Source organism: Spermophilus citellus, assembly GCF_964194105.1.
Source record: "Spermophilus citellus genome assembly, chromosome: 6".
In the NCBI taxonomy this organism is placed as follows: Eukaryota; Metazoa; Chordata; class Mammalia; order Rodentia; family Sciuridae; genus Spermophilus; species Spermophilus citellus.
The window spans coordinates 11,416,881-11,444,414 of NC_138187.1; the positions used below are offsets into that span (position 1 = coordinate 11,416,881).

Below are 27,534 nucleotides of genomic sequence, written 5' to 3' on the forward strand. Positions count from 1 at the left end.
ATAGGGAGTTTCTTTTAGCACTCAGCTGCCTCATCCCCTGGACCTCGCGGCTCAGCCACACGTACGCACGATGGAGGATGCTTCTCCTGATCAGGGTGTGACCCTGCAGCAGCTGCCAGGGTCCTTGAGAGAGGATCGGGCCAGAGATCCCGGGCCCAGGGAGAGATCTTAATTCAAAATTCCAAGTCCAGTTTCTACCGCAGCATGTTGCTCTCACACCACAGTGAAGTTTGGGAACCTCAACTCCCAAGTCAGGGACCATCTGCATTATTTAATCACAATGTGTCAGGTGCTGGGACTGGAGGGGGACAGCAGGGGCTCTGCCCTCGAGAAGTGTAGAGGAAGGGAAGAAAGCAGATGATTCCCAGGTGACGGAGGGACACTCCAGATGGTGACAGGATGGGGTAGGGGACGTCGAGATGCCATGGCTGGTGCTTAGGGTTGTTATTGTTCGTGAGACTCTGACCTCTCTGAACTCTCAGCTGTGCTACACGTGATGCTCACCTGCCTACAGGCTCTCCTGTTCTCGTCTGGAGGAAGCAGGAACTATCATGAGCCACAGTGGATAAGTGGGGGGACTTACACTTGCCCAAGATGACCAGCGAGGAGTGAGCAGGTGGAGATTCTAGCTGTGCATTCTGGACCCAGGACCCAGGCTTACGACGGGTTCAACCACTGCTCCTCACTGCCTCTCTGACCACTGCCCTCCTTGGAGACCCACCTCAGCCCAGGCAAGGCAGCCGGGGCGGGGTTTGGGCCTCTCCCTGCTCCCCTCCTGGAGGCCAGACTTGGTGGGTCCCAATTGGCTCAATCCCTTCATGTTTTTTTGAGCTTTTGCTAAACTATCTTTTTATTGAATGAGCTTGAGTAGATTTCTCTTCCTTCCATTACTGCTGGAATATTCCATTGCTAACTTACCTGCACTGAGAACTCTGTTCCCCAGTCTCTCCCCCTGGGTGGTTCCAGGTAAAAGTGTTCAAAAGAGAACCACGTAGGAGATTCAGGAGGCAAAAGGTGCCTTGGTTTGAATGTCCTCCCAAAGCTCATGCTGACTTCTTGTACCACTGTAACAGTGTAGGAGGGGGGACTCCAAGAGGGGACTAGGTCGTGGCCAGTGGAGCAATGCTGTCACCATGAGCATGACGGGTCTGCCCCTCACTGTCCTTGACCCTCTATGTGTCCTTCCACCATGTGGTGATGCAGCCAGAGGACCCTCGCCAACCACCAGGACCTTGCTATTCCAGAACTCCCGGCCTCTGGAGCTGGGAGCCAGAGTACTTCTGCTGATTGTAAATCCCCCAATCTGTGGGGTTTAGTGCAAAACAAACCAAGATGAAAGGGCAGCATCAGCATTTACTCCTTGAAGGCCGCCGTGACGAGAGGAGGAGGTGATCGGGCAGGCGGCCCCAGAGGTTCTGGCGGGACCTCACTCTATCTCCTTCCCCCCATCTTGACTTCATGACCCACGGCCCCGCTGACCAGCAGCAGCCCCGCCTCCTCTGGATGTTGGGCAGACAAAGCAACAGCCCCCCGCCCTCCACCGAGGCCCCTCTGAAGCCATCTTGCCAGGGGGTCGTGTCTGACCCTCAGGTCGGCTGGTTGGTGACCCCCTCTGCTCCTCCACCCCCTCCCAGGCCCTCACCTGCCCAGCTCCCCCCACAGCTGTGGAAGGTCTGACTCCCAAGGTGCGTCCCTCACCCCACAGCTCACGGTGGTTCTGCCTCCCTGAGCGGGTCCTGCTCTTACCCCCCCGAGAACCTCCCAGCAGCAGCCAGGGGCCGAGACGCTGGAGCTGTCCATTTGGCACCAGGAAGGCAGATCCTCGGCATCTCTACTTCTTAGCATGGGCACCTCCTGGATCTTGGGAAATGCCAGGCCTGGGCCTCCCTCCCAGAGTCTCATCGACGGGTCCAAGATGCGGTCCAGGCACCGGCAGCTTTAAAAGGCGTTAGAGGGTCATCCCCTCACCTCCCCCATGGACGAAGTCGAACCCCGGTGTCCGTCAGCTGCTCACAGATGACTCATCTTCCCGTTTCCTTCCACGATTTCTCTGGATGAAAACTGGCATCAGACAGAACGCATCCAATGTCCTCTCTGTTAGTTGGACTTCTCAGCGTGGCTGTGGGGACCTCTCTCTCCAGGAGGTTAGGATCATGATGGGAACCAGAGTGAAATGTGTGTTCGAGAATTCTGATGCCACCTGTCACCGTCACTGTCACATCGGTTATCAAATCCCACCTTTGACTGAACCGAGCGCTATATTTATCAAGCAAACGCCAATTACAGGTTTCCGACGGCGTCTAACTCAAAGCAGAATTTGTCACCGTTCAACAGTGATTGTTTTTCTATTTGATCCGTCTGGTTGTGACCTCCAAGAATCAACACAAGGGCTCCTTTTTCTTTTTTTTATTTTTTTATATTTGTAAAGAAATCAAATGAGCAAAATGGGATTTCTGAGTTTCTTCAGCAAACTGTGGCAGGGTTTTAGGATTAGAATGTAATGAGGATAAAGGTGGATTCCGAGCCAGATGGTGCCAAAATCTAATTCTAGCTTCACCGTTGACTAACGGTATGAACCTCAAACCTCAGATTCCTCATCTGTAGAACAGTTCTTATTTTGTAGCGTCGGAAAGGAGATTAAACGAAGTAATGCATGATAGAACTTAGTGTAAAGCCCAACTTCCCATAAGTAACTTCCTAGGTATTAGCCATGAGAATTCTTAGGAAGTCTTTCTGCAACCTATAGAAGAAGCTTGGAGCTGTCGTTCCCTCTAAGACAATAACTGCCCACTTACATAACGAGGTCTAAATTTCACTTTGAAAGCCACACCCTAGAACATGCCCAAATAGTAGTGTCTGCTTATAATCCCAGCAATTTGGGAGGCTGAGGCAGGAGGATCACAAGTTCAAGGCCAGCCTCAGTACCATGGCTTAGAGTAAGCTGACATGTTGACTTGATGTGAGGTTTCCCAGGTGGAGTTGGATGAGCCATGCCAGGCCATTTACAAGGTACTCTGGTCTTGGAGCTCTGCGCCCTCCCCTCCCCTCCCCTTGAAGATGGTGATCATGCACCACTATCCCCCGTCTTCAAGTTCTCACGCTCTCCTGAGGTTGCTCCTTGGAGTTGACCTTGAGCTTTTCCCCAGGCAAACGCCATCTGATCCTAGAACGATCCAACTAGGTCTGCTGCAGCTCAGCCCGGGCCCTGCTGGCTAAACTCAGGGCAGCTTGCCCAGCGCATGGTCACCTGCTCCGAGGAGTCAGTCCTGTGGCCATCTGCTGTCTGTGGTCACTCTGGTTTTTTCCCCTTGGTGCCATTTTGAGCCAAGTTGAGGACTTTCTAGTTCTTCTGCACTTGGCTGTCCTGACAGAGTTGTCCAGAAATACCCCATGGGGGGAGGAGGCTCAGGACAGACCCCAGTTTATCCCAGATGAGTTATGCTCTGGCATGGTTTGAGGGTAGTTTTGGGGAAAACATTAATTTTCACGTCTTTTAGGGAAAATACTAGTTTTCCCTTTATGGTGCTATTTTTAACAAGTGAATCAACATAAAGAAAATATGGAATAAATAATAACAGAGCGGGCAGGAGACACGGCTAACGTCCTCCTGAATGACTGACTTAGATAAACTTTTCCCCAGGGAGATGCTCCCCAGCTGCGTGATCTGAGGCCAGTTATTCACTTCTCCGTAACTTGTTTGTGCGGCAGCTTCTGATACCACTTCTGACCCCAAACACGCGACCCTTTTCAACACCGATGCTTTTGATTCTCAGACGCCAGCTGGGGGTCCACGACCCGGTTCCGTTCTGACCCCAGGTGCCTGGAGCTAGTGTCACATCCCACAAGTTGAAGGCCTCTGTCCCACAAAACTGCCCCTAATTTAGATGCCACTCACAAGTCCAGCGCCACCCTTGCTTCTGCCTAGGTGACTCTCAATTTGGAGGTTCCTATAATGCCCCCCCTTCAGGTTCAACGTTTTGCAGAATGACTCAGAACTCAAGAAAATCTTTACTTTGGGGGGGGGTTTATTCTGAACAGCCAAATGGAAGAGAAACACAGGGATCTGGGTAGCGCTGCCTCGCCCGAAGTGGGCCAGCCGCCACCCCGGCACACCCCCGGCTCCTTGTCCCTCATGGCTGAGGGGTTTGTAGCTCAACCTGCAGCCTCCTCTGTGACCAGTCCCCATCCTGACGCTCTCTACCCCCACCCAGTCACCTCCTTAGCACCCACTCAGGTGAGGGCAAAAGGGGGTTTCATCTCTAACAAGAGGCTGCTACTGTTTAGAAACTTCCAGAGGTTTTAGGAACTCCATGCCGAGAAGCTGGGACAAAGTCCAGATATATATTTTATCATGCCGGGCCTGTTTTCCTCAGGATTAATGACCTCACGGGGATTTTGTGTGAGTAGTAGATGAGATAAGGCTTATAAATAGGTATCACAGTATCTAACCGTGTAGCGGCTCAGCAAACATGAGCCAGGTGCTGCTGCTATTGAAGATGCAGGATATGGAGTAGGTGCAGGAAGAAATGTCAGTTGTCGATGTTCTTAAAGCCACACTGTCCCTGTGCCATGCCTTAAAAATCAACATTAACTAAAAACTGGAAATAAACTCTCCATGTTGTTCCGCTTGGAGGCTGCCCCAGGATGATGTGATTATCAGGGAGAGGGTGCACGTATCTAACTTTGTTATCTATTTCTATGTTTATTTTTTGGTTCTAGGGATCAAACTCGAGGGTGGTCTCTCAATGAGCCACATCTCCGGTCCTCACGGGGATTGTAGGTGTGCACCACTGCACCCGGTTTCTAACTTGGTTATTAACTGTTTTATTAGAATATCAACGTGATGAATTACACACCCACTTGTAAACTTCTGTCCTGTGGAAAAGATCGCCTTAAAGGAATAGGATTTTTTTTTTCTCCTTGAGGGGTGTTAAGCAGCTTTGCCCATAGCCTGGTAATCATATTCTAAGATTCTTTAAAAATCTGCCTACAGATCCTTAAATGCTCTTGGAAGGAGCTTTCCCATCTTACTGGTTCCCTCGTTAATGAGTTAAATAAATGTTCTATGAGTCACATTTTTAAAATGTGAAAATACAGAATCCGGAGGCCTGATTGTAATAACACCAGGTCTCAGGGAGCTCTCTGTACCCATAATCCAGTCCACTGAGCGCCCCCAGAGCACCTTGGTGTGCAGGACATCACGTCGGGTACTGCAGGGAAGACAGCAGACTGGTCTCCATAGTGGACGGTTTCTTGGTGATTTAAGGGGAGGCAGGAAGTAGAAAAATCATTTCTTCTCCTGCAAGAAGGAGAAGCCGCCCTGGCAGCCAGGTGCTGGCGTGGCCCTCGGGGCTTGGCCCTGGCATCCTTTGTTAGACACGAATCATTGTGCAGATTGCCAACATCAGAGAAGGCCATTCTGGAACAAAAAAAAAAAAAAAAAAAAAAAAACGAGATTAAGGCAAAAATAAGACGATTGCACAAGCCTGCTGGGGAGCAGATAGAGACTAGAGCACTGGCCACACCTCAGAAACCCCCAAGGCACCCCCGTCTCGGTCTGTTTCATGAGGCTTATAACGAAATACCAGATGCTCAATAATATATAAGAAAAGAGATGTGTTGGGCGCAAAATTCTGGAGAGTGGAAAGTCCAAACAGAGTTGTGGTGGAGAGAGAGGGTCCTGGGCTGCGTCACAACATGGCGGATGGCATCACAAAAAGAGAGAGGTCGAGTGGCGAGAAAGGAGGAGCCTGGGGAGGGCCGGGCTCACTCTTCTCTAACAACCTGCCCTTGCAGGAAATCACAGTGTGCTCCCATGAGACAGCCCGCTCCTGGAGACTGGCAGCCTCCCCTTCACCAGGTGGTCATGGCTGGCCAGCTCCCGCTAGGCCCCACTCGGGAGGGTCCCACCACCATTCAACACTTTCACCGTTGGTGACTAAGCTTCAGCACCTGGGCTTTGGGGGAACAAACTTCATTCAAATCACAGCAGTGCCCGGATCCTGTCCCCCATGAGTGACAGCGACTTCTTTACCCACCAGTGTCAGCCTCACTCTCTTGGTCTCGTTTGGAGGGAAGAATGATTGCCCGCCCCCCACCCCCACCCCACCCCCAGGTATCAGCCCCACTTCTTGACAACGTCCAGTGCAGAGCAAATGCCCACTTCCTCGGAACTGTCCCCGCCGAGCACCTGACCCAGGCCCGATCTCACAAGCCCATCCTAACCCCCTCCTACTGGGGTCTTTTGACCAGAACTGATAAGGGACACGCTATCGAGGGACCGATCCGTAGAAGGGGATGTGAAACAGAGACCTCTGTCCCCAGCAGGCTTCCCTTGTGAGGCTGTGGGCTGATTGACAGGAGCATCTGGGGGAGACTGAGTGTGTGTCAGGTAGGGGTCTTGGCTACTGCCACCGTTGTTGTTGGACACCACCCATCTAACCCCACTGTCCTTTGATCTCTGTGTCCTTTGTCCAGTGGTCAAAATGTTGGCAACGAGTTTCGGATGGGCTGAGCCTGGGGAAAGGGGGCTTTTCTAACAATGATTGGTGCAATGAACCATTTCCCCAAAGCTAGGGTTTGGAGGGTGAGCAATGGAAATCCCAACTTTGGCCAGTAAGAATGGGGAAGCTCACACAGGCCCCCACCACCCGGCAAAGACCACGAGTGAAGAACCATAGGTGGTCTCTAAAGAGCCTTCTAAGTAAAATGAGTCCTGCCATCTGCAGGATTTTGGGGTGGAGGGGTGGGGGGACGTGGACTATGCTGAAGTTTCCTAGGCCAGATTGCTTGGAAAAATAGAGATTTCTCGCAGCCTTAATGCTGGCTTCCGAGTCAGACCGTTCCGGTTAGCATCCCATTCCTCCATTTAACTAGCTGTGTGGTTCTGCACGAGCTACTTAACTCGAGCTGCAGCCTCTTCATCTGTAAGAGAGATGATCACACCTATCTTGATGGATGGTTCTAAGGATGGAGATCATCTGTAAAAAGCACTTCTCATCTTTAAACCAGAGCAAGCACAGAGAATTCTGGATAAATGGTAACTGAAATCATCAGGGTCCCCACAGAGCGCTCCGATTCTCTTCTGAATTAATGTTGAATAAAGATCAAAGTGGGTTGGAGAGAGACATCCCCAGGTTTGTTCTCTGGTTGAGTTCAGCCGGCAATGTTCAGTTTTCAGGAATCTTGTGAACTCGTAGTTAAGCTGTGGGTAGCTTAGAATCTGCCATCGCGGGGAGTAGTTATACCATGGAAATTGGCAGAGGACACTGCCAAGCCTCCACCTCCCAGCCACTCCCAGCCGGCTGTCACCTAGCTGACTCTCGCCCTGTGCTGCCCTTCTTTGTTGGAAGACCTGGCAGAGGACACTGGCTGCCCCCTGTGGTTCACTAAGCCCTGGGAATCCCGCTTCTCTGCAAAAAAAACCCCTCTTGTCTCTAGTGCTGAATAAACATGATGTTGGTTTAAACATTAATTATCATCAAAAGCTGATCCGATGCTGCTTGTGCAGTCAATCTAATGGGAATTGTGGGTGAGGGACTCAGAGAAGGACACTCTGTGCTCTGGCAGGGGCAGGGCTCAGCTGAGACGGTGCTCCCTGTGCCCACAGGCCAGGGGGGTCTTCCTATGTTGCTAAGATTTTCTCCCTCTTCATTCCTTGGATTCTCGGTTGAAAGGAGTGACAGCTTTAGAGTCCCTATGTGGGAGGGGGTTGGGCTCCAGGAGGGATCAGGGGACTTATCTTAAAGCTGCTTTTTGAGTAGCAGTCCACAGTGTTAACGGAGACTGCTGTGATACGAATCAGTAAAAATAGCACGGTTCTCCACCAAGTCTTGTACGTGTGCTTTACACAAAACTGGGGAGATATCCATTGCCTCTCTCACCAAGAAACTATAAACGCGGAGGTGGTTTTGAAGGCTAATGGAAATTCTGGGTTGAGCTAAAGTCATCCCCCGCTCCAACAAAGCCCTCCCTTGGAACTACCCCAAGTTGAGAGCATTTTTAAAGGCTCCTAACTGCCAGGATGGGACAAAGGAAAGGGTTCCTGGGGCAGAGGGTGACAGCAGGTATAGCTTGGTGGCACATGTAGACAGACCGTGAGAATGGAAACTGTAGCGCCTCTGGAGTCAGATTCTCTTCATTCAGATCTTGCCTGCTGTGTGATCTGGGGTAATTCACTCTACCTCTCTGAGATTCTGAGAATGAGAACACTCGCCCCACAGGCTGTGAGGATTCTGTGAGATATTGCAGGGACGGGTTCCAGATGGACAGGAAGTTGTCAACTGAATATTGGTTTTTATGGGTATCAGCAATGAGGAGAGGTGGATGTGGGAGAGGGGAGGGAAGAGAGGAGAGAGGGCATCGACGGGGAGTCTTGGCAGGTGATGACAAATGGAAGATGTAGGGTGGGGGCCCCCCCCGCAAGTGCAAGAGAGCTCAGAAGAGCAGCGGTATTGACAGCAGAGCGCCGAGCAGCACCGCTCCAATTACGGGTGTTTAATTGGATTCCTCCAGGGTTGACTCACCGCCTTTGATAGATGCTGTTGCCCTCGTGCAGCCTCCATCACGGAGTTCCAAAATTTTCCACCTGCACTTGCCATCTCTAGGGCCTCGTTCCAATGAAATCCAGGACGGTGCGGACGTCCCCGGGCCCGCCTGCCAGTGTGGCTCTGTCCTCCGTCACGGAGCTTCTGCAATGTGCCAGGCTCCAGGTGATGTGCTAGGGTCACCGAGGAGAGGAGGAGGTCCCCTCAGGGGCACAGTCTAGTTAGGGGGGAACACAGATGCTGAGGTGGTACCACTGGGGCCACAGGAGGGCGAGAGGGGGCTGTGGCAGCAGGAAGGAAGAGGACCCGATCCAGCCCCGGAGCTTCCAGAAGGTTCAGGGGCAGCTTGGAGGCTGGGGGGAATGGGTCCTGGACCACGTGACCCCGGGCGGGAGGAAGAGCTGGACAGACTGAAGGACGCAGAGTGGGGTTCCCACTGGAATGAGCTGCAGGCCAGGGCACAGAGGGGCTCTGCCGAGGTGACCCACGACTGACCGTGTTAGTCTGGGAGGAAAGGAGTGGCTGAGAAACACACTGACCAGACCCAGAGAAAGGACTGAAGGCAAAGGGCACAGAGAAAGCAGCGTTGCAAGGTCCCGGGTCTGGGGAGCCGTCAGCATTTCATCCCGGGTCCCTCCCAGGTCCCTCCCTGGCTGAGCACCACGGGGTGCATCGCTTAGGTTTTATGGTCACCTATTGGATTGTTTAGAGAAACACGCCTTTAGTGACCCCCCTCCCTGGGTTGTCTGGTGGAGGGACGAGCGCAGGTGAGCACAGAGGAATTCTATCTTTGCTGGCCAGGCTGGCCCTTGCCCTCACCTCCTGTGTGTCCAGGGGCTGTGAATCTGTCACACGCTGGTGTTCACTGCTGGTAACCACTTGTTCTATTTCCTCTCTGGCCGATGTTCTTACGTCCTCAGTCATTTCACATTTGAGGCTAAATACTGTAATCTGAAAATGGCCCACTGGAGTTTCCATTTCTCGCAGCGGCTGGGCAGTTTAAAAAGCCACAACAAAACCCAATACGGACCTTTAAAAAAATCAGGAGCTGGGAAGGTAGTTCAGTGGTACAGCGTGTGCTTAGCACATATAAGGCCCTGTGTTCAATCCCTAGCACCCCCACCAAAAAAAAAAAAATTACCCCCCAAACAAAAAGCAAACAAAGAAAAAAAATTAAATATGCTTATTGCAAAAATGAAAATCAAAGATACACAGAAGCAAATTAAATAGCCATTCCTTCAAAATTAACAAACCATTTTTTGGGGGGGGGTTGGTTCCTGGGGTTGAACTCAGGGGCACTTGACCACTGAGCCCTATTTTGTATTTTATTTAGAGACAGGGTCTCACTGAGTTGCTTTGTGCTTCACTTTTGCTGAGGCTGACTTTGAACTCAGGATCCTCCTGCCTCAGCCTCCCAAGCCACTGGGATTACAGGTGTGTGCTAGGGCACCCGGCTATCAAAGCATGGATTCTTTTCTTTTTTCAATGCATATGTACTTTGTGAAATCAGAACATAACATTTCCTAACCAGTTTTTTTTTTTAATGGTTCATTCTCTCACAGGGATAACATCTCTTCCAAGCCTCATGCTTAATGCTTGTGGAACTCCCTCGTGCACATGTACCATAGTTGGTTTCTGTTATTGTCAACAAGGCGATGCTTGTACTAGACATAATCATCACTCAATCTTTATGTGCCCATAATTATCTCCTTAGGATAAAATCCTGGGCTGGGGATGTGGCTCAAGCGGTAGCGCGCTCGCCTGGCATGCGTGCGGCCCGGGTTCGATCCTCAGCACCACATACCAACAAAGATGTTGTGTCCTTGGAGAACTAAAAAATAAATATTAAAAATTCTCTCTCTCTCTCTCTCTCTCTCTCTCTCTCTCTCTCTCCTCTCTCACTCTCTCTTTAAAAAAAAAAAAAGGATAAAACCCTAAACAGAGTCGACAGACTAGAGGGTCTCAGTGTTGCTGAGTCCTTAGCATGGATCTGTCCTAGCGTCCTTAATGTCAACTGCCCGTCCATTGGACATCACTGTCAGGTTCCCCTTGGAGTCTTGCTTGCTGTCTTTTCAAACTCTCACATAAGTGGAAATTTATCCACAGAGGGCTCTTCAGCCGGAGTGGGGAGAACCGAGGCTAGGATGTTCTGCTATTATTCCAACCATCGGGCCTTTTGGAGACTTCCTCCCCCGCCGAGGGAGTGGCCCCTGGGCCAGGGACTGCTTAGAAAATGAGGCTGATACTGAAACGGTGACCTCCCTCCTTGTTCTAACCCATTTTCTTCGGCTACAACAGGAGACCACAGACCTGGTAATTCACAAAGCTATGTATCTCCCACAGTGCTGGAGCCCGGAAAGTCCCAGGGCACAGAGCAGCCTGGGAGGGCTCAGCACAGTGTGGCAGGGGGCAGAGGGCGAGAACACATGTACGAGGCAGAGGGCACCCACCAGCGGAACCCACCCTGGTGTCAGGAACCATAGCTACACAAGGGCCTTTAGCCTTAACCATGACCCATGGCCTCCCAAGGCCCCACTCCTCAGTACTCTTACAACTAAATTGAAATCCTATTAAAATTACATTTCAACATGAGTTTAAAAGCCTAGCGGTCCTCTTGAAGGATGGCCAGATAAAACACAGGACATCCAGTTTAATCTGAATCAATATGAATTTCAGATAAGCAGTGAACACTCTCTTGAGTACAAGTATGTTCCCTGTTGAGACAGACTTAAAGTTTGTTGTGTGTCTAAAATGCAAATATAATTGTAAGCTCTGCTCTTTTTTTTAACACAATATCTTTATTTTATTTATTTATCTATTTTTAATGTGGAGCTGAGGATCGAACCCAGGGCCCCGCACGTGCTAGGCGAGCGCTCTACCGCTGAGCCACAATCCCGGCCCCTAAGCTCTTCATTTTTAAAAATTCACTTTTATTTTTTGAGGTACTGGGGATTGAATCCAGGGGTTCTCTCCTGGCTGAGTGACACCCCTCAGCCCCTATTTTAAAATTTATTTTGAGACAGGGTCTTGCTGTGTGGCCCAGGCTGGCCTCAAACTGGCCATCCTCCTGCCTCGGACTCCTGAGTAGCTGGGATCATAGGCCTGTGCCACCACACCCAGCTGTGAGCACTGTATTTCTATTTGCTAAATTTGGCACCCCTGTCCCCTTGGTGGCTCACCAGATCCATTGTACATCAGCTGTGTGTTCTCGGGCGCCCCCTGCAGGCCGCCAGCGGCAGCTCTTGTGTCGATGAAGTTCTTCCTGGAGTTGGAAAACTACATCTGCGACCAGTTCTTTTAATGCATGTCATTCCCTCTTCTTGCCTCTTATTTCTTCTTCCTTTCTTCCTTCTTCCTTCACCTCTTACTCTTCCTTCCCATCTTTGATTAATTCTGAACCAGCTAAGCCAACGGCCTTAGGGCTGGGGTTGGGGACATCGGGGCTAGTCTATTCTATCTGTGGTTTGAAGGGGAGGACTTAAGTGTCTCAGCCTAGGCAGGATCTTGGGAAGAGTCTGGGTGGGGGAGGGGAGGAGTAGAAAATTAAAAAAAAAAAAAAAGAAAAAGAAATGACCCAAACTCAACATCTCCTCCACACTTCAGTGGAGTGAAGGGCGGGTAGAAGGTCAGATGTGTGGCAGAACCCTCTGGATCACACTGGAGGGTACTGCAGGAGGTCTGTTGGCCAACCTTATGTGCGCCGGGCACAGCCCAATTCCCTGCTGCTACCTGGAGAAGAAAATGGTCCCTGGACCCTAGATCAGGACAGTGGGGTGTGTGAGAACCCTGCCACCACTCCACTGGGTCTTGGTCGCTGGCCTGATTCTCAGTGTCTCCAGGAAGTGAAAATTGAGTCCGGAAGCCTGGCCCTCAGTGGGCCCTCAAGAGCTGTTTTCTGGAAGAGTCTGTGGATCCATGGACAGTCGTCCATTCTCTGGACACAGGGTTCTTCACTCATGTGAGGTGAAGGTTATTTATTTCTTCAGCTTTGCAATTTGGCCCTCAGTACTCTCCATAGCTCTTTCTGAAGGTCAGGGGCCAGAAGCATTTTTCGATACGGGGCCAGCTTGTCAGTATCTCAGGCCTGGAAGGCCATTGAGTCCCTGTCACGGTGACTCAATTCTGCCATGGTAGTGTGACAACAGCCACGTCACCCACAAATGAGTGGACATGACTGTTCAACGGCGAAAGGACAGCATTGCCATTTTGTTAAAAGCTCTCAGTGGCTTTACTATTGATCCTGGAAGGGCACAGCGTTTCATTCCACAAAATAGGATACGCAGAGGCTGGAAGTGGAGGGACTCAGTCCTCCTTGGATGATCAGCCCTCTGCTGAGCTGCCATTTGCCTGGCATGCGCAAGGCCCAGGGTCCCACCATCAGCACTACTGAAAGAAAAAGGATCGAAAAACTAAGACAGTCTAGAACACTCTTGGAGGAGAAGAGTACACTGTGCGGGAGGGAGGTGACATACTTTTGGGGACTGAGCTTCACATCCAAGAACGAGGGTCTGATTACAACCGAGGGACCCTATGGATGGAGGTTGACACGCTGGTCATTCAATGAGCCACTGAGAGGCGACTAGTAGCGTGGCCTTCAAAAACGCATCCCCAGGGCTTTTCCTTCTTAGGTGTGTCACCTGAGCCCACTGGCAGCCACCTCTCTGGTCCCTGGGTCTCCAGTGTGATGTTGAGAGATAGCCCAGCTCCGGGGCTCCCTGGGGACTTCTCAACACTTAGGCTGCCCTGGGGACCGCACTTAAGCTCAGGAACCCAGTGGAGCCAAGGAACACGTTCATGATCTGGCCCCCTCACTGGGCGGCAGGAGTGACTCAGCCCGGCTGCTCCTTCCCACCCAGGGCAGAGGGGTGGACAGAAGTGGCCTTTCCTACACCCCTGCTCCACGTGGGCCAATCCCGGCTTCCTGGTCAAGGCTCACAGGACCCCAGGTGAAGGGGTTTTTCCTTTGCACCTGGGACGGCTCCGACGCTGAGATCGTTCACAGCCAACGGTGGAACGGAGACCTACCCTCAGATCCGGGTGGATGCAAAGCAAGTCCTCTCTCTACCGGAAGAACAGGGCTCTAGGGATCACTGAGACTCCTCACTTTACTCATGAAGAAACAGAGGTCCAGAGACTTTCCTAGAATCACGGAGCGTTTGGCCTTGGACCTGAGCTCCAAATCCCAGATCAGTGATCCATCTTATTTTTTTTTTCTCCTGCTGTGACCAAAAGATCTGACTGAGTCAATTAGAGGAGGGAAAGTTGATTTGGGGGCTCATGTTTTCAGAGGTCTTAGTCCACAGATGGCTGACTCCATTCTTTGGGCTCTGGGTGAGGTGGAACATCATGGCGGAGGAGTGGAGTTGGAAAGGCTCAGGACGGGACCCTCAGGAAGCAGAGAGCACTGCTCCACACGGACAAAATACATAGCCCAAGGCACAGCTCCAGGGACCCACCTCCTCCAGCCACACACCCCCCTGCCCAGAGCCACCACCCAGTTAATCCCTACCACTGATTGGGTCAAGGCTCTCATCCCCGTCATTTCACCCCTGAACCTCCTTGCCTTGTCTTACACAGGAGCTCTGGGGGACACCTCACCTCCTAACATAGCCATCTCCAAGGTCAACGTTACTTCCTCTGCTTCTTACCCTCCAGAGAAGTCTGCAGCCTCTGCGACTTACAGAAAAGGAGCCAAATAAGTACTATTTTAAAAAGTCAACCCTTTCCTCTGACAGTCTGCTTTGGCCTTCCCATCGCCGTCCCTGGGGGCTTCCATTAGACTACAACTAACTCCAGCTGCAGACTGGGTCACTTTCAAAGAAATTTTGTAAATCAGCAGCACTATTATTCCGACAGGGCCTACCACCTCTCCAAAGCTGGTCAAATGGCCAATTTTCCACCATTGTCTCAGCGTGAAAGGCCAAGAGGAGGAACGGACAGCTCACAGGTCACACTCCTTCCCTCCCTGAACTCATTTGGTTGTTGGAGATATTCTCTCTCTCTCTCTCTCTCTCTCATCTTCTCCTCTCTCATGTTTCAAGAATTTTTGATAAAGCTATCTCTGTCGATTCTGGTTGTAACCCAAGAGTTCTCAAGTTCAGCATGATTGACATATTTAAGGGATCATTGTCGACCAGGGGTTGTCCTGGGCACTGTAGGGTGTTTAGCGCCATCTTTGGACTCTTCCCACTGGATGCCAGGAGCAGCCCCCCACCCATGCACACACCCAGTTGGAATAACCAAAAACGTCTTCAGACATGACATTTGTCCTCGGGGACCAAAATCACCCTCGCTGAGAACCACCCAGGCGGCCTGATCCCTGTGTGGGTGTGGAGAAGGATTCGGAACCCCTCCAGGTGACTGATCACCAACAGGAACAGCCCGTGCCTCTGGCAAGCCGGAGCTCGCTCACCTGGGGCACCTGCCACCTGCGAGACATTCTGGGGCGGGGCTGGAAAAATGTATGGGGTGCCGCTGGCAGCCGAGATGTGAGCTGCAGCAGGACACCCTGGCTCTGGTCCTGAAAGATGGATTGGAAGACTATGGGCACTTCCTGACCCTCAAAGGGCAGGGCCCTGGATGCTGGCAGTGGACTGCGATATGGAAAGGAGCCAGCAGGTGGAGCTCTTTTGAAGATGCTGCAGGATGCGACTGACAGGCCAACTCAGACTCTGAAGTCCATCTCTAGTCCTGGCCCAGTTCCCACTAGCAGGAGGGACCAGCTGAGACTCTTGACCTGTTTCCACATCACTAAAATAACAGTCTTAACAATCCCTCTCGGGCTGGGGCTGTGGCTCAGTGGTAGAGCACTCACCTAGCATGCGTGAGGCCCTGGGTTCCATTCTCAGTACCACATAAAGTCAAATAAAGACATTGTGTCCACCTCTAACTGGGTGCATAGCATTTGTTGCATTAGGTATTAAAAGTAATCAAGAGATGATTTAAAGTCTAGAGGAGAATGTGTGAAGGGTCTAGACAAATACTAAGCCGTTTTATGTACAGGATCTGAGCATCCTGGGATTTTGGGGGTCCTAGAGGGAATCCCCCATGGAGACTGAGGGATTAACTATCTGGGTGTGCCTCCTATCTCAGCTGCCAGAGGGGCAGCTTTATGAGGGTCTTGGTCTTGCTTGCTGATGTATCCCCAAGCCCAGGACAGTGTCAGAAGATGCTCAATAAAGATGTACAGAGAGGATGTCCACATGTACACCCTTAGGGAAGAGGTTAGAAAATAGATTTCAACGGCCACAGACCTAATCAAGCCATTTGTACCTAATGGTTCCACTTCTGAGACTCTAAGCATCCCCTCCCCAAATAAGCCAATGAGAAGAAAAATCTTCACACTAACATTTATCCTGAAACAGCACAAGCCACCTGAAAACCCACCTCTGTAATCAGATATGGATGTAGTGAACACAGCCCTTGTAAATCGACATGGTGAAGTTCCAGGCAGCCATTACAATATTACTTATAGTAAGACAAGCTGACTTTTATAGCATACACAACAAACTATCATGCATAAGGAAAAACTGTGTCTGTAGCCCAATTACTGAGATTATAGGAGTGAGCACCCTCCCACAACACACCTTCGGTGGGAATATGTACAATGTCCCTGGGGGGCAATTTGGAATATTCTATTAAAATATAAGTGTTCATGTCACTTGACTAAGCAATTGCATTTCTGAGAGTTTATCATTGAGATGTATCAGATAAATACCCAGAAGTCTATGCATACAAAACTAGTTAAATAAATCACTGTATATCAACATAATAGAATATAGTGCATTCATTAAAAATGAATATATTTGCATGAACTGACAGGGAAAAATGCCCGAGATATATTATTAAGTAAAAAAAAAAGAAAAAGCCAAAAAAGCAGATTGCCAAAATATTTTTGTATAATAACAGTGGTGTCACATATGGTAGCATAAGCATTTTAAAAATTAGGAGAGCTAGGTGCAGCGGCGCGTGCCTGTAATCCCAGCGGCTTGGGAGGCTGAGGCAGGAGGATCGTGAGTTCAAAGCCAGCCTCAGCAAAATTGAGGCACTAAGCCACTCAGTGATACCCTGTCTCTAAATAAAATACAAAATAGGGCTGGGGATGTGGCTCAGTGGTCAAGTGCCCTTGAGTTCAATCCATGGTTCCCCCCACCCTGCCAAAAAAAAAGAAAAAAAAATCACAAGAGATATAGATCAAACTGTTAGCAATACTTTTGCTAAAGGATTAGCGAGATTTTCTCTGTGCTGTGAATTTTTGTAATGCTAAGGGTTTTTTTCCCCCTCCTTGATATGAGGATTGAATCTAGAGGCCCTTTATCACTGAGCTACACCCCCAGCCCTTTATTATTATTATTATTGTTATTATTATTATTATTATTATTATTATTATTATTATTATTTTGAGATAGGGTCTTGCTAAATTGCTTAGGGCCTCACTAAATTGCTCTCACTGGCCTTGAACTTGTGATCCTCCTGCCTCAGCCTCCTGAGTTGCTGGGATTATAGGCCTGTACCACCACACCTGGCCTGCTTAGAATTGCTTAACGTAAACCGGCAGAAAAAAATAAAAGTATAAAACAACCTGAGCCTGCAACAGAGGAGCTCCTGCCCAACAGCACAACAGAAGCACAGATCCCGGTGTCGTTCACAGGGACGGATCGTTGCCGAGCAGTGGGACACTGGGCAGTGTTTGGAAGGCTCCTCGTGAGGGCCAACTTCTACCATGGCCATGTGTATCAGTCTGGGTTCTCCAGAGAGACAGAACCAAGAGGACACAGGACACAGGACTTGTTGGGGGAGTTGGCTGAGGAGTCCCACGTGGGCTGTCGGCCAGCGGGGGAACCAGAGACCCGGGTGGTGTGGCTCAGTGCAGGCCTGAAGCCTCCAAACCAGGGGAGCTGAAGCTGCAGCCAGCCCACGCTCCCGGGGGACGTTAGTACAAGTCCCAGAATCTAAAGGTGGAGACTGATGTCCCAGGGCAAGAGGAGAAGGGCGTTCTGCTCCAAGAGGGGGGCTGGGAAGGAGCGAGGGAGGGCGACAGAAAAGCAGGGAGAACCCCCCCCCCCCAGAACCTTCTCCTTGTCCTTCTCCATCCGGGCTCCCAGCCACACTGAGGCCGGTTCCTCCCACACAGTCCGGGACGGACAGGCCAGGCTCCTCTGGAGAGCCCTCCTGGACTCATCCAGAAACTGTGCTTCACCAGCCCCTGAGGCATCCCTCAATCCAGTCAAGTCGACACCCAAAGTGACCCCCAAGCACCCACAGGCTGTGCAGGAGGACCCCCTCCCACAGCCCCTCTTTGCTCAAGCAGGGGATGCTGGGGGCGTGTTCTGTTGATGTGGCCTTGTTTCCCCAGGATGGATGACATTCAGCTCTGCAAGGACATCATGGACCTCAAGCAGGAGCTGCAGAACTTGGTCGCCATCCCAGGTAACCACACGCGGCCTCACTCCCTGCTAGCAGCTGCTTGGGGGCCCCCAGCCGGCTCCATCTGCACCCCAGGGTCTGGGAGACGGGTTCATCTCTCCTCCGAGCCTGGCTTCACTCTTGCACCCTGAACATGGGGTCCAAGAACAAGTTCAAGCCGGGCAGGCCTGGCCACGTTTGGACCCTGGGAAAGTCACCTCTCTGAGACTCAGTGTCTCTCTGAAAATAGAACAGTAATAGTACCCGATTCACTAACTGTAAATGTCACCGTGACAAAGGTACATTGCAGACCAAACGCTTAGCTTGATATGTGGCTCAAACCGCCCAATAAATATTAGCAATTACTATCATCATTTTTCTGCTTGGGAACAAGTAGAAGATAGTGGTTATGGGCTGAGGTTGTGGCTCAGGGGTAGAGCGCTTGCCTCGCATGTGTGAGGCTCTGGGGATAAACAACTGAGCCCACTGTCCTAATTGAAAGGGGCCAACTCCATGGTGTGTGAATTATATCTCTATAAAAATCACCAAAACCAGTTAAGCATTAAAAAATTAAACCATAAATAAATGGGAAAAAAATACTATAGTCCAGTCACCACTAGAAATTCTGATTCATTTGGTCAGGTGCGGGACCTGGTAATTTTGAAAAGCTTTCCAGTCAGGCAAGGGGGCACATGCCAGTAATTCTGGTGGCTGGGGAGGCTGAGGCAGGAGGGTCACAAGTTTCTAAGCCAGCCTGAGTAACCTGGTGAGACCCCGTCTTGAAATAAAATGCAAAGGGCTGGGGATGTGGCTCAGTGGTGGAGCACCCCTGGGTTCAACCCCAAGGACTAGGGGGTAGTGGGGATACCTTCCACATGATCGTGATGACCAGCCAGGGGTGAGAGCCACCAGGCTGGTTCCACTCTTCTAGCTCTTCCAGGGGGAATTTGGTGGAAAGGTGCAGAGACCCATCCAGGGTTATGTGAACACAGAACCCTCGGTCACTACGAGGACGCGGACGTCTCCTGGAGCCCTCACACGCTGTATTTATTTTGTGTGGTCCCCAGAACAAATCCCCACTACTCTGGTGACTTACAACAACCAGAGGTGAATTTTCTTAGACTTCTGGAGGCCAGAAGTCTGACGTCCAGATACCGACAGGCCGTGCTCTCTCCAGAGGCTTAGAGGAGAGTCTCCGTCTCTTCTACCATCTGAAGGTCCCGGTCAGTCCTTGGCTGACAGCTGTATCATCCCAGCCTGCCTCTGACGTCTGCCCTTCCGAGGACCCCAGTCACTGGACGACAGAGTCCGCTGTAATGAGTGTAACTTAATTTTAGCTTCACTAATCCCATCTGCCAAGTGATTTTTCAAATTACTTTGGAAATAGGCTATTTCTGCACAGGGTGGATATGAATATTGAGAGGACCTATTTCCCATTAGAGTAGACATGAACTTATCCATGGGGGTGGGGGCATATTCTACTCACTCCAGCCTCACAAGGGCCTGAAACCCGGAAGCCAGTGGAACGTTCTTGGCCACCAACTCCCATTTTGGGTACACATTCAATTTTCCCCCGGTAGCACCTGAGCCATGCAAGGCCCCTCCACCTCCCTTTCCTGACCTCCCTATGTAACTGCCCGATTCTCGGGGCTGCTGGGTTCCAATTTCCATCTCCCTGGAGATGCATTTGGGTGACCGTGTCCTCCCAGGGCCCATTGTTAGCTCAGCAGGACACATGGGATCCCACCAAGGCCAAGGAGGCATGAGTGTGTGACCACGGAGTCCACCAAGACTACCGGGGGCTGTGGCGGCCTCCAGAGCAGGCATGGAAATGGTACTTTTTGGTTTGACAGTGACCGGGGCAGTTGGCGACCAGGGCCAGATGGAGGGCAAGGAGAACAAGATACCTCAAAGGAGCTCCCCAAACTCAGCAGGCATGATAAATATTTTAAATGCATGCCAAGAAAAATTCAGGATGAGCCAAATATCAAAAGTGTAAAGGCAGGTTCGGTGGTGACATCCCACGGGCAGAGGCCAGGGAGGCTGCAGCCCGGGACCTAGACACCACAGGCCCCCTGGAAAACGCATCCTGCTGGAGTGACATGCCACCCATGTCCCCGCTGAGAACACAACTCAAACCAGGTCCAGGGCTCAAGAGCCACAGAGCCCCGGGCCCTACCCCAGCCCCACTGATTCCCCTACAAACTGCTTCTTCCTGTGACTTCTGTGCAGAAATCCAGAGCCTCCTCCTCTCCTGCCTTCCCAAGCCTCCTTCCTCCCCCTCTTCCCCTCCATCCTTCTTGCTGGGTGACTTTCTCTGTCTTCCCTGGGCCACTGACAGGTTGCTAGATGGATGTAGCTGCATTTAGGAGGAGAAAAATGAATGTTCCTAGCAACACAGTGACCATAAAGTATTCAGTGGAGAGTAAACAGCCAATAAAATCATGCTTTTTTTGAGCCAAGGTCAGAAAATAATTTGCCAGTGTGTTGATAGTCGGGGAACTCTGATTGGACAACAGCCCAGGTCCAAAGTCTCATACCACCTCCGCTGCCACCCCTGCGTCCTGAGAGCGGGGCATGCTGAGGTGTGGCTGTGGACGTGAAAATAGTGTCACCTTCACAGGGTTGTTGGAAGTGGTTCTCAACTGCGGGGGGGTTTGCTCCCCCAGGGATGTTTGGCAAGGTCTGGAGACATTTTTAGATGCTGTAACTTCTGGGAGAGGGAAGCCACTGGCCCTGGCTTAGAGGTAGCAGGGAGGACATTGTGGTGCTGAGAAGTGATTTAGGGAATCAGGCTCAAGCCCCACCTTGGTCAGAGCAGTGTCCTGGTCATTGGGAACTGGGGACTGCTCACAATTCCACTGCGCTTCTTCATGAGCTGGTGGCCTTTTGGTTAATGAGACAAACCAACCATTCAGACGTATGGATCTGTGGGTTCCAGATCCATGGATTCAACCAACCATAGATTTTTAAAACTGCGGGGGGGAAAACATTGTCTCTGTACTGAACATTGTACAGACCTTCTTTCTTGGTGTTATTTCCTAAACAATAGAGTGTAACAAAACTATTTCCGTCGCACTGACATTGGATCGGGTATTACAAGTGACCTAGAGATGGCTTAAAGTCTACGGGAGGGTGTGCAGGGGGGTGACTGAAACCAACCCCACATAGATTCCGAAGGATGACTCTCTTCTCACCTCCAGTTCTGCGTCCAGATCTGGAGGCCGTCAGCGCCCCTAAGTGGGCAGATGGACAGGCTGCCTGCATTTTTTTTTTCATTCTGAACGGATTTGAGCCGAAAGAGCTGGAAGTGGGTTTCGGATTTTTGCCCCTGGGCTCCTTCTGTTTTGACCTTCAGCCCGTCTTTCCTTGCCCTCTTGGCCCTGGGTATTTGGGACAGGCTAATGTCATCGGCATGGACAATCGTTTTTTCTTTTTTTTCCCCTGAGAAACTGGTTCACCCACACCACACAGCAGGTCCCTCCTGAACAGCCCCCCACCCAAAACCCGGCCAGCGCTTTGTCCCCCTCTGTCTTCTGCAGATCCCCCTTGCGGGGTCACCACCATTTTCTGAGGGCTCCCCGAGGCCGGGCTGAGTCACACACTGATATCTGCTGCCTTTTTGAGCCTGATTCTGTGTGTATTTTACAGATGAGGAAACCGAGACTTGAAGAGGCCACGTGGCTTCTTCAGGTTCACACAGCGAGTGAACTGGCAGAGCCAGGACCCTGACCCAGCCCCTCAGACTCAAGTGCTTCGAGGGGTTGTCCTCAACTGTTTCTTTACTGATGCTTTGTTCTTCCCAGAAGAAGAAAAAACCAAGCTGCAGAAGCAGAGAGAGGATGAGCTAATCCAGAAGATCCACAGACTCGTGCAGAAGAGAGACTTCCTCGTGGACGACGCGGAGGTGGAGCGGCTAAGGTGAGTGGGGACACATCCTCAAGCCTGTGGCCACCAGACCCCAGCCTCCTCCTTCCCCATAAAACCCACGCTCTGCTCCCGAGAGGCCCTGCCTTGCCCAGCACACACACGGCCTCCACCAGGCTCCCCAGTCACTGACCCCAAATGAATCCCAGCCTTCGGCCTGAGGACCCACCTCCCACTTAATAGAACTCCAAGCCAGTCCCCCAACGTCTTGCAAAGTCTTGTGTGTCTTAAGTGAACGTCATTTAGGGAGGTGCCCTGGGGCGGGGAGATGACTTCACATAACAAATGACAGAGCTCCCTACATAGTTTCCCAACTCATCAAGGCAACTTCTGGAAACTTCTCTTGTCAGTATCTACAGAAACTCTGCCCCTATATCGCCTTGTTTCCGTCTCCTGCCCCCCCCCCCAGCGTCCCCAATTCCTCCCTTCCTTTCCCTTTTCCTCAGTGGCTCCAGGGCCCTTTTATACCCATTCCTACTGGCCAGCTTGACCCGGATGACCACAGGCCCAGGGTTCTGGAAGGTTCCTGAGGAGTCTGGGCATAGAAAATGCTGAGAATGTTGATTCTTAATAATTTTTGTCTCCAAACAAAGCTTTTGAAGTCTCTCTTTTTGTGGAGGGCAACTCTTTATTCTGTGTCCCCTGAGGTCCCTCTCCAAGGCCCCTGGATAGGCCTTGCCTTGCTCAGCTGGGCTGGGACCATCAACTTTATTCCTGGTGACCTTGATGAGCTGAGGTGACTTTCTAAGACTGGCCACACATCTGTGGGAGCACAGGTGACAGGGGTGGCTTGAAGGTACAGGGTCAGGAGAGATGTTGCCCAGCTCACTGAACCCCCAGCCGGATAACTGGGTCCTGTCATGTCCATCTCTGCTCTGGGCTCTCACCCTAGCTCTGCATCTGTATTCACCCACTGTCCACACATCTCTGGTTCAGAGCAGTTCAACGCGCACGATCCCCACGCGCCACACACAGAGCACACAACACGTGGGTACCGTCCGCAGAGCCCTACCCCCGGTCCCACGCGTTTAGCACCTCGCGCCCCCTTCCCTTGGTGCCTCGACGTTTCCTCGCTCACTCTGCTCTCTCTTTTGCACATCTGCCTTCCCAGGGAGCAAGAAGAAGACAAGGAAATGGCTGATTTCCTGAGAATCAAGTTAAAACCTCTAGACAAAGTAGCCAAATCTCCAGCCAGTGAGTGCCTTCACCATTCCTCCTCTTCCCCCACCAGAGAGAGGGAAGGATATTTCAGAGAGATCTGGGACCAGAGGGCACAGCAAAAAGGCTTTCTTGCAATCCAGTTCCCCAGGCCCACGTGCTACCACAGCACATGGTTTGGTGAGGCCCTGGGAACTCTGGCCCCTGTCAGGGCTGGGATCTCTGGAGGGCCAGAAGCACTTCTCAGAAATCGAGCCTTAACGAAAGACCTAGAGCAAAAAGGTTAAAAAAAAGTCTGGGAAATGCCGCAAGGTGGACCCTCGATTTGGGGGAACCAGTGTCCACCAGGAAATTAAAGTGATGCTGGCTCCTCCTGTCAAGGAGCTGTCTTCTCTTTCTTTGTTGGCTCTGTGTTTCTCAAAGGAGTCCCACTGCTGAATTCAAGGGCCTCCTTCAGTTATAAGATGCTCAGCTCCATCTGGTCTAAGCAAAAAAAGAGGATTTGTTGGAGGAAGGGTGACAAGAAACAGGGTGTCAGAGACAGGACATGATCAGCATTCCCCCACTCTCCTTCCATTTCTCATCTCTGCCCTTCTTGGCATGCTAACTTCATTTCCTCCTATTACACACCCCTTCTCCGTGGGTCAGAATCCCAGAACCATGGCTTGGCAGCTCCGAGGCGATGCCAGGTCTGTTCTCCTGGTATTTTAATACACAAATCTCAGGGGAAGACTCTGGTCTCTCTTCGATCCGGTTCCCATCTCTGAGACCTGTGACTGCTATGGAGAGGTTGGGGGTACCCTGATTGGCCAGGTCTGTGTCACGTGCCCTCCCCCTCCAGCAGCCACAGAGACAGGAGCTGTTACCAGGGTCAGGGCTGGAATCTTGTTGGGAATACAAAAACCAGAAGCTGCACCGTGTTTACAAACACAAACCCAGTTTACTTTGCCATCTGTTACTCCTGAGAGAACATCTGTTACCTCCTGGTTGTGGTGGCTCACACCTATAATCTCAGCTACTTGGGAAGCTGAGGCAGGAGGATCACAAGTTGGAGGCCAGCCTGGGTGACTTAGCAAGACCCCGTCTCAAAAAAAAATAAATAAATAAAAATGAAAAGAGCTCCGTGGGTTCAATTCCAAGCACCATAAGAAAAAAAGGCAGGGGAAGGGAGGGAGTCTGTCTTCCCTTCTATTGATTCCTAAGACCACAAGGCACATGATCCCTGCCCGAAGCCGGCATCCTCGAGGGACAGTCTCTTCTAAAAAAAAAGGCAAAATAGAAAAACTCCACTCAACAATTTGGAGAAGGAGCAAGAAAACCTTCCTTCTGTGTGAGGTTAGGGATAGAAGAAAGAAATGATCTCAGTAAGAAATCGAAACACCCAGCCCATACCATAAGCAAGAGGTGAAGTGTGGGCCCACAATACTCATCCTGGTGCTTAAATCCCAGATGGAAAAATAAAAGCAAATTGGAAACCAGTGAAATCTCTGGGGTCCTAGCAAGAGCAAATGCAGAACTTATCAGTGAGTCTTCTGCAACCCCTGATACACAGCACTACCCTGGAGAAAAACGACTCCCACCAAGAGGAGCGCTCAGTAAATATCAAAACACAACAAGAATTGTACCACCATGAAGCGTGGTGGTGCACGCCTGTAATCCCAGTGGTTTGGGAGGCTGAGGCTGGAGGATCACAAGTTCAAAGCCAGCCTCAGCAATTTAGTGAGGCCCTACGTAACTTAGAAAGACCTGATCTCAAAATGAAAAATAAAGAAAGGTGAGATATGAGTCAATGGCTAACTGCTCTGGGATCAATCTCCAGTACAAAACACACACACACACACACACACACACACACACACAAATACACACACCCAAAATGAAATAAAATAAAACTGTACCACTGTGAGGAAAATCAGTGGATGCAACAAAGAGAATGCTCTCCCAAGAACCATACCTAACAACTATTTTAAAGAGACAATACATACATTTAAATAATTAGAGATAAGGAATGAAACAAAAGCTCAAAAGCAGGATGCTATGAAAAAAGAATTGATTGATTTACAAAAAATCACCCTTTTAAAAAATTGTCACTAAAGTAAAAACTCAATGGACTAAATACAGAGACACAGTTGAAGGTACAGCTCATAAACTGGAAAGCAGACCTGAGGAAATTACCCAACATAAACAGAAAAAGTTGTAAAATACGAGAGGCCATGAATCAGAGAGGATAGAATGAGAAGGTCCGATTCTATCTAGTAGGCAATCCAGAAGGAGAGGAAACAGCTAACGTGGGGGTGGGTATCTGAAAATATAGGATCATTTTCCAGATTTGAAAGATGTGACCCCCCTCAGATTGAATGCCAGGTCATGTGTGAGGCTTGGTATTTACAATGGTGGCTAGGAGAGGGCTGTGGTTGGAAGCTGAGAGCTGGAAGCCAGCGGGCCCAGAGGGAAGTGGGACCAGTCACTGGACATATATAATGCACAGCAGCTCTCCATATCACCTGAGCAAGGCCTGGACTGGGCTTGGGGTGGGTTGGGGCTGCCGGTGCTCAGGGCTTTCCTTGCCTCACCTCTCCCTCTCTCCTTCTGTGCTTATACTTTGCTGCAGGCTCCCGGGCAGAGAAGAAAGCAGAGCCCCCACCTAGCAAGCCCACAGTGGCCAAGACTGGGCTGGCACTCATCAAGGATTGCTGCGGGGCCACCCAGTGCAACATCATGTAGCCCCAACACGGGGTGCCCCGGAGCCACGGGGACCCCCTCCCACCCTCTTGTCGTCATAGCCCCCATTTCACCGGGGCCTAAGAGCTCTCCAAGGCTTCCGGAAGGGGTTGAAGGCAAGCCTGTGACTGCCGCCAGGGGCCATGGGGCGCGGCAGGCGGGCCGGCCGCCCTGTACAGAGTGTAGCAATAGGGAGTCCCTCACCGTCGCATGGCCCTCCCCAGAGCATGCCGAACCCAGGAGTCTGCCTCACCAATTATCCAACCACCAGGAAGGTCCTCCCTCAGAAAAGTTTATCTCCACTTCTATTTAGCTATATCTAACCCACTGTGCAAGTCATCTGGGAGAGGGGCATCGGTCCCCAGGTGTGTATAGTTGTGACTTCTCAACAATCTAGCACCGTGTTGGACACCCCCCCCCCCGTCCACCCTCCCAGCTCTGCTGTCAGGCCTGCCCCAAATAGGCACAGGTCCCATCCCCTGTCTGTCCTCTCCCAGGGACCGTACCCCCCACTGGAGGGCCCTACACGTAGCCCATGCATCTCTCAGGCACCATCAGTGTCACGTTGTTGGAGGCCGATGGCCTGTCTGTAAAGACTTGAGCTTGTGTGCCACACTGTGGTCACATCTCCTGCTTCCTCCCATCCTGTGTCCGGGCCCAGTTCACATCGGGAGGGTGTCCACTGTGCTCTTGGCTCTTCTTTTACTTGCCATGTCTGGCCCAGGGGCATGGAGCTGAGTGGGGACAGGTCTGGGCAGCAGCTGATCCAGTGCTTGGAAGAAAGAGGGGATCCAAGGCCAAGGCCAGGACAGACGGAAGGGGACCCAGAACAGACGTCGACCCAGATGCTCGTTACCCACCGGGGGCCACTGCAGGAGTGCCAGTGGGATGTCACCACACCAGCCCAACACCCAGACCTCCATCAAGAACGCTGACAGGCGGGAGAGACAGCGTGACCCAGCTGTGTCCCATCCTCTGGTGGCGTATTTGAACCAGCCTAACAATTCCACCTGTCCAACTTGATGTACATTCGCTATAGCCAGCCCGGCACAGCCTGTGTGACCTCTCTGTCCGTGTATGTGTGTCGTGACCGGCCTTAGTAGTTAGTGTAACTCAAGGTTCGCTGATGTTCCGTCATCCATCAGAGAAAATAAAATGGAAACCACGTACACCGCTTTTTAAATGCTTTAATTTTTTTTTCCTTGATTATGGAAGTGATTGATGTACATAGTAAATCATTTTAAAAGTACAGAAAATATAAAGACCTTTTTGTTTGTTTGTTTGTTTGTTTGTTTTAAGCATCCATGATCCCTCCATGGAGACATCTAGTATTTTGGCATGTTTCCTTGTCTTTTTTATGTATTTCTTTTTTCTCATGCTCGGCACCGTATTCTACCATTTTAGAACCAGTGTTTTTGCCACAGGTCATTATGTGGCAACGGATCCCCCACTTCATTGAAAGCTCTTTGTAAACATTAAATGCTCTTCATACATATTTATACTGGCCGCTTAGTAATCCATCTCGTGGATATACCGTCATTTATCTCACCATTTCCTCACCCTTGGGCATTTAGACTGTTTCCAGCTTTTTTGATGTTGTAAAATGATGTAACGATAAATATCCTGAGGAGACAAATCGTCCGAATTTGGGGTTTTTCCTTAAGGGGAACACTTAGAAGTAACATTCTTGGGCCATGAATGGCTACCATTTTCAAAGTATTTGGGACTCACAAGTGAATCTGTAGGTTTCCAGTCACAGCAGTGTTGGAGTTGACCT

The 27,534-nt window shown here is 50.8% G+C and overlaps 1 protein-coding gene across 2 annotated transcripts in view; it reads left to right on the forward strand.

Annotated features, from left to right (window-relative positions):
• The window catches only part of BMERB1 (bMERB domain containing 1), an 83,467-nt gene extending 57,147 nt beyond the window's left edge, over positions 1 to 26,320 (forward strand). Inside the window, exons 3-6 of one of the 2 annotated variants that reach the window (XM_081298732.1) lie at positions 17,902 to 17,975; positions 21,758 to 21,872; positions 22,990 to 23,072; positions 25,648 to 26,320. In XM_081298732.1, the coding sequence (XP_081154858.1) occupies positions 17,902 to 17,975; positions 21,758 to 21,872; positions 22,990 to 23,072; positions 25,648 to 25,760 (385 nt within the window). In that variant the 3' untranslated portion in view covers positions 25,761 to 26,320. The remainder of the gene's footprint in view (positions 1 to 17,901; positions 17,976 to 21,757; positions 21,873 to 22,989; positions 23,073 to 25,647) is intronic. The other variant, XM_081298733.1, reaches the window with a different exon arrangement.
• Positions 26,321 to 27,534: the final 1,214 nt, after the last annotated feature.